The sequence below is a fragment of the Hyaena hyaena genome, unplaced genomic scaffold, assembly GCF_003009895.1.
Source record: "Hyaena hyaena isolate Hyena2069 unplaced genomic scaffold, ASM300989v1 scaffold_227, whole genome shotgun sequence".
Taxonomy (NCBI): Eukaryota; Metazoa; Chordata; class Mammalia; order Carnivora; family Hyaenidae; genus Hyaena; species Hyaena hyaena.
In genome coordinates this window covers 1,253,669-1,267,562 of record NW_024080859.1, presented here as the reverse complement: position 1 = coordinate 1,267,562, position 13,894 = coordinate 1,253,669, and the positions used below count along the sequence as shown (strand labels likewise).

The following is a 13,894-nucleotide window of genomic DNA, read 5'->3' as shown; positions in this document are numbered from 1 at the left end:
ATCTGACCCTGGTCTGGCAGCAGCCTGCTGTTGTCACCAGCTCTTTCGATACTGCCAAGAGCGGCCGGGTCAATCCCGGCCTGACATTCATCAGCAAAACCCCAAAAGGGAAATCTAAATATCGCCTCTTTTCTGACGTTCTGACAGCCTCCGAATCAAATCCTCAGCGTTGCCCACCGTGTGATTCCGAACCACTCGAGTGGAAAGTCAACTAATTTCTGGGTTAAAAAATGTGTGAACCAAAGATCCTTTTTAGAAATGAGCTTTATTCTCAATGCTACTTCGTTCCGCAAGTCTGCAGATTTACTTAGTGACTTTTTTTTTCTCCCGTCAGGTTTACCTATAAATCAGGATTGCAAAAACCACAACGAACAAATCAAACACGGGCAGGAGCTGGGTGCCGGCCACCGGCATTGCGTCTTGGCGCCAGAAGACCCGCCTTGCAATGAAGCTTCCGTGCAAGATGCTCAAGTTCCTTGAGTGACGCTCACTGCTTTTCAACCTTGAAATCACTCACTTGAAAAGCAGACCCGGAATTCCAAACTTTGAGAACTGGGTCTCAGTACCCCCGCGTTAAGTCACTCTCCTTCTGAAAATGATACGATGGCCCCAAAAGTGACTTTAACAGAGGGCCGCGAGGCAAGGCAAAGTTTCTCCTAACACTCACATCTGCCTCTGTCAACTATGCTGTAGCTCTCTTCCACAGGAATCGGTAATACTTCACCCTTAAAGTCCTGGGAATGACCTCAGCGACACTGGGTGGCCAAGCAGAGCCCATCTAGACTTGGACATGGGCCCAGAAACAATGAACTTGTTTGTTATTCGTAAATATGGTCCAATAAAGAGGCTGCATCAAACTCAAAAGCCAACCTTTCTGTTTCAGATCCCTGGATAAAGAGGATTTCTTCAAAACTTGTGTAACCGGAACCAAAAAAAGACGGCTATTAAAAACTAAATGAAGGAATATCCAGAAATGGGTTTCTAGCAGAAGCTTGGAAGAAGAGGAATTCCGATCTAAAAAAACAACCTAGCCATGTTCTTTTATCTGTGGGGAATGCAACGTTACCACATTCCCCTTCCGTAAACCCTCCTCAAACTCCTGAAGTAGTCAGCATTTCAAGGCAGAGACCACAGTGAAAAGATCTTTGAAAAGAAAACAAGGATGGGGCTGGGAAGTCGTGCGCAGCCTGGCGAACATTTTTTCCACCCACCACGAGCTTGGGCTTTCTGGGAAGGTCGTTGGTTTTCCAGGCAAAACCATTCTCGAAGTTGTCAGGAGCAGAGGAAGGGAGACTCAGCATCCGGGAAGGCGGTTCCTGGTTCCTGGTCACCGGGAAGGCGTAGATCTGGGGCTCAGGAGCCGAACAGCCTGGAAAAGTCAGAGGGCAGAAATGTCCATGAAGATGGGAACGAAAGCTATGGCTCTGAAAACCCTTCTAGAAAAATGTTTGTTGCTATTATTAAGATTACTTTGTATCATTTATGGTTTTAGAAGTAATTTTTCTGTTATGCAGTGTGAATACACTTAGTACTACCAAACAGTACATTTAAAAAAAAAAAAAAAAAAGCTACTTAACAAAGTATCTACTTCATCAGAATCCTTAGCCCATTCTCTGTTACTTCAAGTCAGTGATGACTTTCATAAATTGAAAAAAAAAAAAAGATGTTAACACTGTTCCCGTAAAGAAAATCTAGAATAGGAAAGGCTTGAAAACTGTATAAATGTCCATGAAGTTGAGAATGAGTATGTAAGTTATGACAGAGCTTTATATGGTGGGGGGTGGTTGCCTGGGTGGCTCAGTCTGTTAAGAGTCCAACTTTTGGTTTTGGCTTAGGTCATGACCTCAAGGTTCCTGAGTTCCAGCACTGCGTCAGGCTCTGTGCTGACAGTGCAGAGCCTGCTTGGGGTCCTCTCTCTCTGCCCCTTCCCTGCTTTCATGTGCGTGCACACATGCGCTCTCTCTCTCTCTCTGAAAATAAACTTAAAATACACACACACACACACACACACACACACACACTGGAACTCCGTTACCTTTACAACATTTCTATAAATCCAAATTCTTATCAAAATAAAAAGTGTTTTTGAAAAAAAGGGCAGTAGAAGGTGCAGGAACAATGGATTAATACATGCAAAAGAATGAATCGGGATCCCTACCTCACACCATCCACAAACATTAACTCAAAGTGGATCACAGACCTAACTATTAAAATTAAAATTAAGGGGCGCCTGGGTGGCTCAGTCAGTTGAGCATCCAACTTCAGCTCAGGTCATGATCTCACGGTTTGTGGGTTCGAGCCCCGCATCGGGCTCTGTGCTGACAGCTAGCTCAGAGCCTGGGGCCTGCTTCTGGTTCTGTGTGTCCCCCTCTCTCTGGCCCTCCCCTGCTCACGCTCTCAAAAAAAAATAAATAAAACATTAAAGAATTTTTGTAAATAATAAATAAAATTAAAATTAAAATTATGAAACTCTTAAAAAAAAAACCTTAGGCCTACGGGTGCCTGGGTAGCTCAGTTGGTTGAGCATCTGACTCTTGGTTTCGGCTCAGGTCGTGATCTCGTTGTTCGTGAGTTCAAGCCCTGCATTGGGCTTTATGCTGACAGCACGGAGCTGCTTAGGTTTCTCTCTCCCTCTCTCTCTCTCCCCCTCCCCTCCTCATGTGCTCTCTCAAAATAGAAAGAAAGAAGGAAAGAGAGAGAGAGAGACAGAGAGACAGAGAGAGAGAGAGAGAGAGGAAGGAAGGAAGGAAGGAAGGAAGGAAGGAAGGAAGGAAGGAAGGAAGGAAGGAAGGAAGAAAAACTTAGGCTTAAATCTCCATGACCTTGGGCCCGGCAATGATTTCTTAGCTATTACACGAAAAACACAAGTGACAGTAGGAGAAATAGACTGGAGTCTACCAAATTTAAAAATTTTTGTGCTTCAAAGGACACCACCAAGAAATGGAAAAGATAACCCCCAGAATGGGAGAAAAAACTTGCAAATCATGTATCTGATATGGTACTGGGATCCAAACTATAAAAAGAACTCTTCCAACTCAGTAATAACCCAACTAAAAAATGGACAAAGGATCTACATGGACATTTTTTCAAAGAAGGCATACAAATGTCCAACAAGCGCATGAACAGGTACTCAATGTCATTCACCATCGGAGAAATGCAAATCGACCTTCCCATCCCCTAGAATGGCCATAATCAAAAAGACCGACAATCACAAGCGTTGGCAAGGACGTGGGGAAACTAGACCCATCATCTGCTCCTGGTTGGGAAGGCAAACTGCTGCAGCGACTTTAAAAAATAGTCTGGCGGAAGCTCAAAAGGATAAATATAGAGTGACCATATGACCCAGCAATTTCACTCCTGGGTCTACACCAGAGAGCACTGAAACCTTGTACACAAATGTTTGTTTCAGCGATGTTCGTAACAGCCGCAAAATGGAAAGAGCCCAGATATCCATCAGCGGACGGGCAGATAAACAAGCCGAGGCACAGCCATACAATGGGCGATTCTTCGGCCACAGAAAGGAATGCAGTGTTGTCACACGTCACAACGTGGCTCAACCTACAGGCCATCACGCTGAGTGAAAGAAGCCAGGCACAGAAGGGGCCCCGCACTGTCACGATTCTGCGCATGTGAAATATCCGCAACAGGCAGATCCATAAAGACAGAAAGCTGGAGGGAGGGAAGAACAGGCAGGAAGCGCTTCATGGGTGCGAGTCTTCTCTTCCCTTCCCTTCGGGGGTGATGAAAACGCTCTACTCTTAGATCGGTTCACAACCCCTGTGTATATACGACAAAATACTGAATTGTGAAGACCGACTTGCACTTTTCTTTTTTACTTATTCACCCTTTTCCGTGGTTTGACACCCTCATCTTCTCCCGATCTTCCTCTCCCCAGTATTTTATTATGAAGATTTCAGCGCAGAGTAGGCTTAAAAGAACAGTTCAGTGCGCACGCGCACACACACAGCACCTCCAGTCTGCAATTAACACTTGCCGTACAGGGGGCACCTATCCATCTACTTTATCTGTGACGTGTTCCAACGTTAAGTTGCAGTTGGCAATACGGATGACCCCTAAACCTTCAGGCATGTTTCTCTCTGTATTTCAAGCTTCTTGTGCCTTTTTAAAGTTTCCAAAGTAGCTCAGCTCAAGCAGTACAGTAGTGGGTCCAGGGACGATGAACCATCCCCCTCAGGGCCTGTTAACTCCTCAGGGATCAGACCACGGTCACTCTGGGCACAGTCACCTTCTGTGGAGTAGATCCAACTCCCTGCCTGGAAGCATTCTCCCCTTAGACGTCAGGCATTTATTCAACGTTTACCACGTACAAACCACAACTGAGGCCAGAGTGTGCATGTAAGTGACATCCAGCCTTCTTTGCTTTCATAACACTCCCCCACGTAGAGAGAAACTTCTAGCACGTCCTCAGTGAGGCTGCCCTAACGGTCATACGGGCGTCCTTCGAATTACCTGACTCTTCCCCATTCTCTGACATTTAGGTGATTTCCAGTTTCTTTTCTTTTTTTTTTTTTTTTGCGGCAAAAGTATAATAGCTTTTATTATTTACAAAGCCTTCGTTATTTTTAACACATCTAAGGCCTGACTTTATTTATTTGAGGGAGAGCAACCACTTGAACAGGGGAGGGGGGAGAGGGGGAGAGAGAGAGAGAGAGAGAGAATCTTAAGTGGGAAAGGGGCAGAGAGGGGGAGAGGGAGAGAGACAGAGAATATTAAGCAGGCTCCCAGCTCAGCACAGAGCCTGACATGGGGATTGATCCCATGCCCTGGGGATTGATCCCATGACCTGGGGATGGCGACCGGAGCCGAGGTCATTTCCGGTTTTTTAATATCCTGGGAAAGCCGGTCACTGCTTCCCCGACAGAGCCCTTTCTGAAGAGGATCGTCCCTCACTCGTGGCCCCAACCGAGAGAGCTGGCCTAGGTCAGGGGTCCGCACACTCCTTGTGCAGAAAGTCACACCTTAAGTAGTTTGGGCTTTGCAGGCCAGGCAGTTTCCATCACAAAGCTTCAAGCACTTCACTGTAACCAAAAGCAGTCACAGAAATGGTGTGGGTCGTGACAATAAAACATCAGAAAACCCAGGAAATAGGTATGGCCCAAGGGCCGTGGTTGGCTGATTCAACCTAACTGATTCTGCTGGAATCAGGATAACTCCAATCTAGGTGGACCTGGGTGACACCTAGCTAGGTCAGTCAGGCTCTGCTCCCAGGAAGCAAAATCAGGACACCAGGCTACTGACTGAGCTACCCTTGGGCTGAGCTGGAACGTCAACAGAGCCTGAGGCTACCATCTTAGTCCCAGGCCAGCAGATGAGCAGTAAAGGAAGCTATTTGGGCTGGGTGAGAGGATGATGGAAGCCGCTGGACAGAAAAGAACAAAATGATAAAAACACACGCGTTCTTCCCTGCCCCAGGACCTTTGCACATGCTGCTTCCAGGGCTACCGTGCCTCTCTTCAGCTCTGCAGATGGTAAGTCGGCCTCTCGTTCTTTAGGTTTTGATTTAAACAGCACTTCTCAGAGGCTCCTCCCGACCATATCCCAAACTGAGAGCCTCCCATTTGCCTCATGAGTTTTTCCTATTTGTTTTCTGTCCCTGTCCCATCTGCTATACTGTGTGCATTCACTGAGGGCAAGGACTATGGCTGTGTTGGTCTCAGCTATAAGCCCAAGGCACAGCCCATGCTGGATAGTTGTGAATGAATGAATGAATGAATGGGTGGGAACGTGGAAAGATCAAGGCTAGAGCACCCCCAACACTGTTCTACCTCCTGTGAATCTGAGTTATGCTTCCCACACTCTTCTGCAAATTCCCTGATCTCTTCACAAGCCCTCTTTGGACCTGGACAGGCCTCAACCAAGCTCCTAAAAAAAGGCCTTCTCTGGGCATACATCACGGTCCTCACTCCCGGCTCTGAAACACTTTTCAGTGGCACAGTGAGACCCCCCCTGCCCCGCATCTCCTAAGTCCTGGAATCATCTCAACAGCCACTGGGCTGGCACAAGGTGCCCCCAAAAACCCTAAATTCAACATCTCAGTTACTCAGGACAGTCGACTTCTCCTTTTCTCCTTCTTGAGGGTGATGTAAGGGACCAGCATGGACAAGAACACCAGAAATCTCTCCTACTATTTTTCCCCTGGGTCTGTTTACTAGGAGTCTCACAGTTTATTAATAGCAGCATCAAAATCAAGGCCCCGCTGCCGGAAGCAAAACCGATCCGATTAGATTTGTTAAGCCTAATGAGGCAATGAAAAATGGGCATGGAAACCGAAAAGGGTCTGAAACACACTGCTGGCTTCCAGCAGGGGAGGACGCAGGACCCAGCAGCACACCAGCCACAAACCACACTTTCCACCTCGGCAGACGCCAAGTAGACGCAAGAGGGGACAGGGCCACGGCTCGAGGGAAGGGACCTCTCGGCAGCCTTCACCGAGGCACCAGGAACAGCCAGGGCTTGGAGAACACCATGTTCCAATCAAAACTCCGGACTCGAACACAGCGACACGTTTCCTCTTTGTAGACCCACGTTTCCTCTCCAGCCCGGAGAGGTCTTCTTTTGAAAGCAGAAAGCGTGAGGCAAAAGTGCCGACCACAGAGGCAAAGGATGACCGTCGGGTGGGTCAATCGGGAGAGCGGCACTGAGGATGACAATGAAGGGGACAGGCAGGCTGGACTCACACGATCATGCAGAACATCATGAAGACATTCCACAGGGCGATGAAGATCCGGAAGTATCTGAGGCTCAGCAGGAACTCCCGGATGTTGTCACCTGGAAAGTCAGAAAAGCATTCTTGCAGGCGCTGCTCACATGTCTGCTGTCGCGGCGCAATGTGTTCTGCAGTTTCCACCCGCCCCCACCCCACTGCCCCACATTCCAGGGGCAGCACGGCTTTCCCTGTGGGTCGCCTCCGCTCCCCATTCGGGCAGTGGCTGTCACTGACCAACCCCTGAGAGCTCCTAGCCTCCATCCTCTGATTGGCTCAGGGAGGAACATGTGACCCAAGGCTACCCAATGAGAGTCAGTCCTGGGACTTTTATCCCAACTACTAGGAAAGAGGCATTTGCTTTCTTTTTTTTTTTTTTTTTTTTATGAATTAGTGATGATCACCTGATTTTTATTTTTATTTTTTTAATTTTTTTTTTATTTTTTTACAAATAGTTTATTGTCAAATTAGTTTCCACATAACACTCAGTGCTCATCCCCAAAGTGCCCTCCTCCATGCCCATCCCCCAAGAGGCATTTGCTTTCTGTCCCCCTTTCTGGGCGAAGAAGTTGTCAGCCCAGCCCTTTGGGTCAGGGGTTGGCAAAAACCCCTCCCACCTGTTTCTATGTGGCCCATAAGCTAACAATATCTTTGATACCTTTTAACGGTTAAAGAAAAATCAACAGAATATTTTGTGAGACACAAAAACTGAATAAAATTCACATTTCAGGGTCTATAAAGTTAATCAAAATGCACCCACGCCCCCTCATTTATATATAGGCAAACCCTGCAGACCACCACAATAAAGCAAGTCAAATGATTTTTTTTGGTTTCCCAGTGTATATATAACTTATGTTTATACTACACTATAGTTTATTAGGTATGCAGCACCATTACACCTAAAAAATAATGTAAATACATTAATTTTAAAAATACCACTGGGATGCGGAGGCTCAGTAGGTTAAGCAACCATCTGGCTCCCGGTTTCGGCTCATGTCATGATCTCACAGTTCGGGAGTTTGACCCCCCACATCAGGCTCCATGCTGACAGTGTGGAGTCGGCTTGGGATCCTCTCTCTTTGCCTCATCCCTTCTCTCTCTCTCAAAATAAATAAACTTTAAAAACATACATAATGCTGGGGTGCCTGGGTGGCTCAATCAGTTAAGCGTCCAACTCTGCATTTCAGCTCCAGTCATGATCTCAGGGTCCGGAGATCAAGCCCCACATCGGGCCCCACGTGGAGCATGGAACCTACTTAGGCTTCTCTGTCTCCCAGGAACCTGGGTGGCTCAGTCGGTTAAGTGGCCGACTTCAGCTCAGGTCATGATCTCACAGTCTGTAAGTTCAAGCCCCGTGTTGGGATCTGTGCTGATAGCTCGGAGCCTGGAGCCAGCTTAGGCTCCTGTGTTTCCCCGTCTCTGCCCCTGCCCTGCTCGCACTGTTTCTTCTCTCTCTCAAAAATAAACACACATTTGGGGCGCCTGGGTGGCTTAGTCGGTTAAGCGTCCGACCTTTGCTTAGGTCATGATCTCGCGGTTCGTGGGTTCGAGCCCCGCGTCGGGCTCTGTGCTGACTGCCGGCTCAGAGCCTGGAGCCTGTTTCAGTCTGTGACTCCCTCTCTCTCTGACCCTCCCCTGCTCACGCTGTCTCTCTCTCTCCTAGAAATAAATAAAACATTAAAAAAATAATAATAAAAATAAACACACATTAAAAATTAAAAAAAAAAAAAGTTTCTCCTCCCTTTACCCCTCCCCAGTGAGCGCACGTGCACTCTCTCAAAAAAAATATTGCTAACAAATGCTAACCATCATCTGAACTTTCAGCAAATCATAATCACGGACCACTGAGCACCATAACAAATTTAACAATGAAAAAGTTTGAAAAATTGCTAGAATTACCAAAATATGCCAGACACACAAAGTGGGCAAATGCTGTTGGGAAAATAGTGCCAACAGCCCTGCCCACTCAGGGTTGCCACACACTTTCGGTTTGCAAAAAAACACCATTATCTGCAAAGCACAATGCAACAAGGTATGTCTGTATTTGCCATGGCTGCTTTCAAGGAACGGAGCTGATGGGGCACCTGGGTGGCTTAGTCGGTTATGCGTCCGACTTTCGCTTAGGTCATGATGTCGCGGTTCGTGGGTTCGAGCCCCGCGTCGGGCTCTGTGCTGACTGCCAGCTCAGAGCCTGGAGCCTGTTTCAGAGTCTGTGACTCCCTCTCTCTGACCCTCCCCTGCTCACGCTGTCTCTCTCTCTCTCTCTTAGAAATAAAACATTAAAAAAATTAAAAAAAAAAAAAAAAGGAACGGAGCTGAGATGTGGCACCAGGGAAGGTGTGACCCACGGGGGCGCCTGGGGGCTCAGTCCATGTAGGACTCTTGGTTTCAGCTCAGGTCAGGGTCTCCCAGTGTGTGAGTACAACGCAGAGCCTGCTTGGGATTCTGTCTCCCTCTCCCTCTGCTACCCCCCACCCCTGCACATGCGCACACACTCTCTCCCTCTCAAAGTAAGTAAATGAACACTAAAAAGAAAGAGAGAGAATACGTGACCCACAAAGCCTAAAATGTTTAGATCTGGCCTTTTACAGAAAAATGAGCCAAGCCCTGGTCTAGGGCCACCTTCGTAAAAACAACCGACTCAGAAGGACAACAAGATTGCACGCAGGGCGGCCGGGAAGAGCCCTGAATCCACCTGTGCCTGAGAACAGTTCTGTCCTCGGAGGGGGATCAATTTGCCTTAACCACTCTGGGCTGGGTTTTCAGTGTCTGCAGCTGAAAAAGCCACTAATTCAGGCACGTAGAAGGGGAGTTCTGCTTTGATGATGACTCACTCTAGCCCTTGAAACCACCGAATGGAACCCAGTCCGAGAGGAAACAATCCAGTACGATAAGACTCCAGAGATGTGGGTTCCAGAACCTTCCTTCAGGGTTTTTAAGTCAATCACCCTCCCTCACGAATCCTCCAGAATGAAAAATGAGCGGGTCCATGTTGGGTAACCTGCAAGGGCGCTACCCAAGATGTCACCTACAGACCGGGGGCTGTCTACTGAGTAAAAGGGAATACCAGGCAAGGAGCTCAGAAACACACACAGCCACTCGACACGACAGCCACTGGGCATCGCTGTCCCATCCAAGCACCAGATGAGCACACAGTCTTGCTGAACACGGTTTAGAGGAGTCCGGTGTCATTCACCCCATGGGATATCACGTGCAGCTCAGCCTGGATGGCCCATGTCAAACACGGGGCCATCCTCAGGATGGCTGAGAGGCGCCGCGTGGCAAGGCCCTTCTGCAAGCCCAGCATTGCAAAAACAGGCTCTGCTGCCTTCGCCACGTGCTAACAGAAGGCCACTTCTTCCAGGCAGCAGCAGCCAAGTGCCGGGGATACAGGGAGGAGCGAGACAGGTATCCCTGCCCTAAGGAGCTCACATGGAAGACAGATACCAAACAAGTAATCACACACCTGATTAGTCACCATGACAAGTGCCACAGGAGCACAGGATGAGGGCCCCAACCTAGCCCATGCTGGGAGGTGGGCATGAGAAGCGTCGAGGAAGTGCCTAAGCTCCGACCTTAAACATGGGCAGGAGTTTACTGCCCTTCCACACAAGTGACCTGGGTAAGTCCCTGGCATATATTTGCCCCGGTTTCCTCCTGGGTAAATGGGGGAGATAGGCTCTCAACACACGCGGCCACTACGGTATCGGGGGTCGGCCAGGCACAGGGAGAGGGGCATTCTCTGCAGTGTCAGCAGCAAGCACAAGACTATTGGCTGGAAGGAGACGTGCACAGAGCCCCTGATCACAGGGAAGCCACTGTTGTGACTGTCCTTGTCACAGACCCTCTCACCACCACCAAGCCGTTCTACTCTCCTACCCACCCCACCTCTGATCTAGATCTGTAGACCACAGTGCCAGGAGTTGGTATAGTACCTTCCACAGGGTGGGTAAGCAATATATACGGCTGCTGAATGAATTGATGAATGGATGTATGAACAAAAGAGTGAATGGGTGGATAGTCTAGTGACGGAGGGTACCACCTGTGGGATCTGAAAAACCCAGGTTCCGATCAGGAGGCTGTCACTTGACCACAAGCAAGTCAAGCCACAAGGCTGAACCTCAGTTTCCTCATCTGTAAAATGGGAAAATGCCCTTTACCTTTCAGGGGTGGAGGTGGAGGGAAATACCCATAGGAAGTACCTAACGAGGCAGCCACCACCAGGTGGGCCCCCAATAAAAGCGAGCTGCCAGACTGCCATCAAAGTCACTGCCCCTCAGGGTTCCTATCTTCCGTAAGCAACACTCCATTGTGGCACCCACCACCTTGGCTGCAACGCCACCCTTTCAAAGGGCCTTCCCTCCACACACCCCAGCTGAAGTAGCAACTCCGTCACTAGCCTCACCTGACGTCACCTCCATCACGGCTCGTGCCTTGTTTCGGAACTGCTTGCCCCACCCCAGAGGAGACAACTCACAAGACAGGAATCACATCTGTCTTGTTCCCTGCTGTGTCCCCAGCACAGTGGCTGACATGTGGCTGGTGCTCAGTAACGCTTGGTGAATAAATGTACGGACATAGTAGTCATGTGCACGTCTCATGTCTCAATGAGTCCCATGAATAAATTCAGCAAAAGTGTCCATTCTAGCGCCTCCAGAGGCCAGGCGGGTGAGACGATATAAAGATGAGGGCTTGGGGGCACCTGGGTGGCTCAGTCAGTTAAGCGTCTGACTTCAGCTCAGGTTTGTGAGTTCGAGCCCCACATCAGGCTCTGTGCTGACAGCTCAGAGCCTGGAGCCTCCTTCAGATTCTGTGTCTCCCTCGCTCTCTGTCCCTCCCATGCTCATGCTCTGTCTCTCTCTCTCAAGAATAAATAAAAACGTTAAAAAAAAATTTTTTTTTAAATGAGGGGGTTGGGGCTGGGATGAGGGAGAGGCCACAGGCCCTGCCTGAACGGGGTCCTGTTTTTACTCAACTTCACCCAACAGGTGCTAAGAGATTGCTTGAACCCTGAGCTGTAGGATATTCAGATTTTTCTTGAAGATTTTTCTTGAAAATTCAGACAACTGGATTTTTATGTGACATCTGATTTATCTGAAAGCTAATGTTGGCATCTGATTCAAAAAAAATGAAAAAGAAACACCAGGTCTGCAGTACTCTGAAAGCAATAGCTACTCGTGAGGCTGTTCGTTCGTTCTTCATTCGTTCGTTCATTCATTCATTCATTCATTCATTCATGCAGGAAGACATTCATTCATTCATTCATTCATTCATTCATGCAGGAAGACTGACACCAAAAGGGCACAGAAATGGGCCCAAACAAGCTGGAGGAGGTGTGAGGGGCAAATATTAGCCACATAATATCATACATAAAGGAAAATTCTAACTGTATGAAGTTATGTGAGTTCTGACCTTTGCGGGGAGGCTCAGCAGGATAAAGAGGGCGGATAGGTGAGCAGAAGGAACAGCACATCCTCAGGCTTCTCTCTCTCTCTCTCTCTCTCTCTCTCTCTCTCTCTCTCGCATACACACACACACACACTTAAAAAGAAAACTGAGTTAGGGCTTGGTAAGAACAAACTGTCCTCTCCGAAATGGACCAGTTTCCGAGTCCAGAAAGGAGGCCTTACCTGTGCTGGGCTCCCTCGACTCCTCCCCAAAGCCCTGCGTGTCCTTCTTTTTCCTACAAAGAGGAACAAACAGTGTCCACTTTCGGCGCGACACAAAGGCCACTCAGTCCCCTGGCCCTGACCCCCAGCTCAGAGGGCCTCGGACACCCAGTTTCAGCTCTAGCCCTGCGGCGGACTTGCTGTGTGACCTCGGGTGGTTCAACGCCCCTTTCTGGGCCACCACCTACCCGGCAATCACAGCAAGACCTGCAGCCACGAAGGTGGAGAGGTTAGTCTGTGGGTACAGAAGGCTAAGAGCTTTTGGGGGAGCGGCCCGAGGCTCTCCAGGATGCAAGTGAGATCCCCGGGAAACGAAGAGTCTCGACTTCAAGTCACTGTGGAGCGGAGGGTCACCCAAGGACAGACCAGGATGGAGGCGTGGCCAGAGGGCTGGCTGGGCCTTGGGGGCGTGGCCTACGACAGGGGGCGGGCTCACGCTCGCGGGGGCGGGCCTACGGGTCCCCTGGGTGGAGCCGCGATCCAAAGCGGCCTACTCACAGCTTAAAGTTGAGCACCGCCCCGGCGTTCATCAGCAGCGTCCTGCGAAGGGAGAATGAGGTTACCTAGGCCTCCCCCTGTCCCTCCTAGCCTTCCTACCCCAGCCTCCGGCCCCCCTAATTACCCGAACAGCAGGACGTCCCCGATCATCGTTACAGCCGAAGCGTCCGTCAGGACCGGAAGCGGAAGCCTCGAAGAGGGCGGGGAGAGGAGCACAAGCCGACTAATCTGGAAGCCGCGCAGGCGAGGGCTGGTCCAATCGAAGGCCAAGACATGCAGGGTCCCGCCCCCTGCAGGCCTGGCCCCTTTAGGAAAGAACAGGCGCCCCTTTTCTCCGGGAGGCCCCGAGAGTATTGAAGAAAGGGCGGGGCGGTGGTGTGACGTCATCTGGGGGCGGGGTCATCTCGGCAGTATCAGGTTACGCACTGGAGGCGTGCCGCGCTGGAGAATTAACCGCAGTAGCTTTAGCTTCTGGGCTGGGGTCTCCGATGCGACTTCTGGAGAAACCGGGCCTCCTGACCACTGAGATGCACAGGGAAATGGGCCCTGATGCAGTGGGCTCTCTAGGCACGGATGCCTGGGGCGGGGGGGGTTCCTCCTGGGCCCAGTGGAAGTCGGGGATCCCCACTAGGCTGGCGCTACGGGGGGCGGAGGTCCCAACTTAGCTGTCCCTTCGGAGAACAGGGATCCCCGTGAGGAATGGAGATCATGACTTACAGAGCCCCATAGAGAACTAGGGTCATGACAGTTCCACAGAGAACTGGGGTCTTGACCCTCTAGGATACGGCAAGATGGGGTTCACAACTGCCCGGGCCCCACAGAGGACGCAGGTCCTGATCTAAGGGCTCCACATGGATCCTAATCGAGTCCCATTGGACAGGGTCCTGACCGACCCGTCCCGCCTTGGTGGGCTCCGTGCTGGAAGGAACCCCTCCCCCACCAAGGGACAGCTACCCTGTCCAAAGCACACCACAGGGAACCCTGCACCCCCCTCGCTTGGCTG

At 49.8% G+C, this 13,894-nt stretch overlaps 1 protein-coding gene across 2 annotated transcripts; it reads right to left on the bottom strand.

Moving 5' to 3' along the window:
* Positions 1-246: 246 nt before the first annotated feature.
* SMIM7 (small integral membrane protein 7) lies at positions 247-13,213 on the bottom strand. Of its 2 annotated transcripts, XM_039243446.1 has the most exons (5): positions 13,016-13,207; positions 12,892-12,933; positions 12,355-12,407; positions 6,699-6,789; positions 247-1,369 (listed from the first exon to the last, which is right to left on the bottom strand). In XM_039243446.1, exons 1-5 carry the CDS (start codon positions 13,039-13,041, stop codon positions 1,354-1,356), a joined length of 228 nt encoding a protein of 75 aa, XP_039099377.1. In that variant the 5' UTR covers positions 13,042-13,207; the 3' UTR covers positions 247-1,353. The 2 variants fall into 2 exon arrangements, with proteins under 2 accessions (XP_039099377.1, XP_039099376.1); XM_039243445.1 differs by lacking the exon at positions 6,699-6,789 and having other exon boundaries at positions 13,016-13,213.
* Positions 13,214-13,894: the final 681 nt, after the last annotated feature.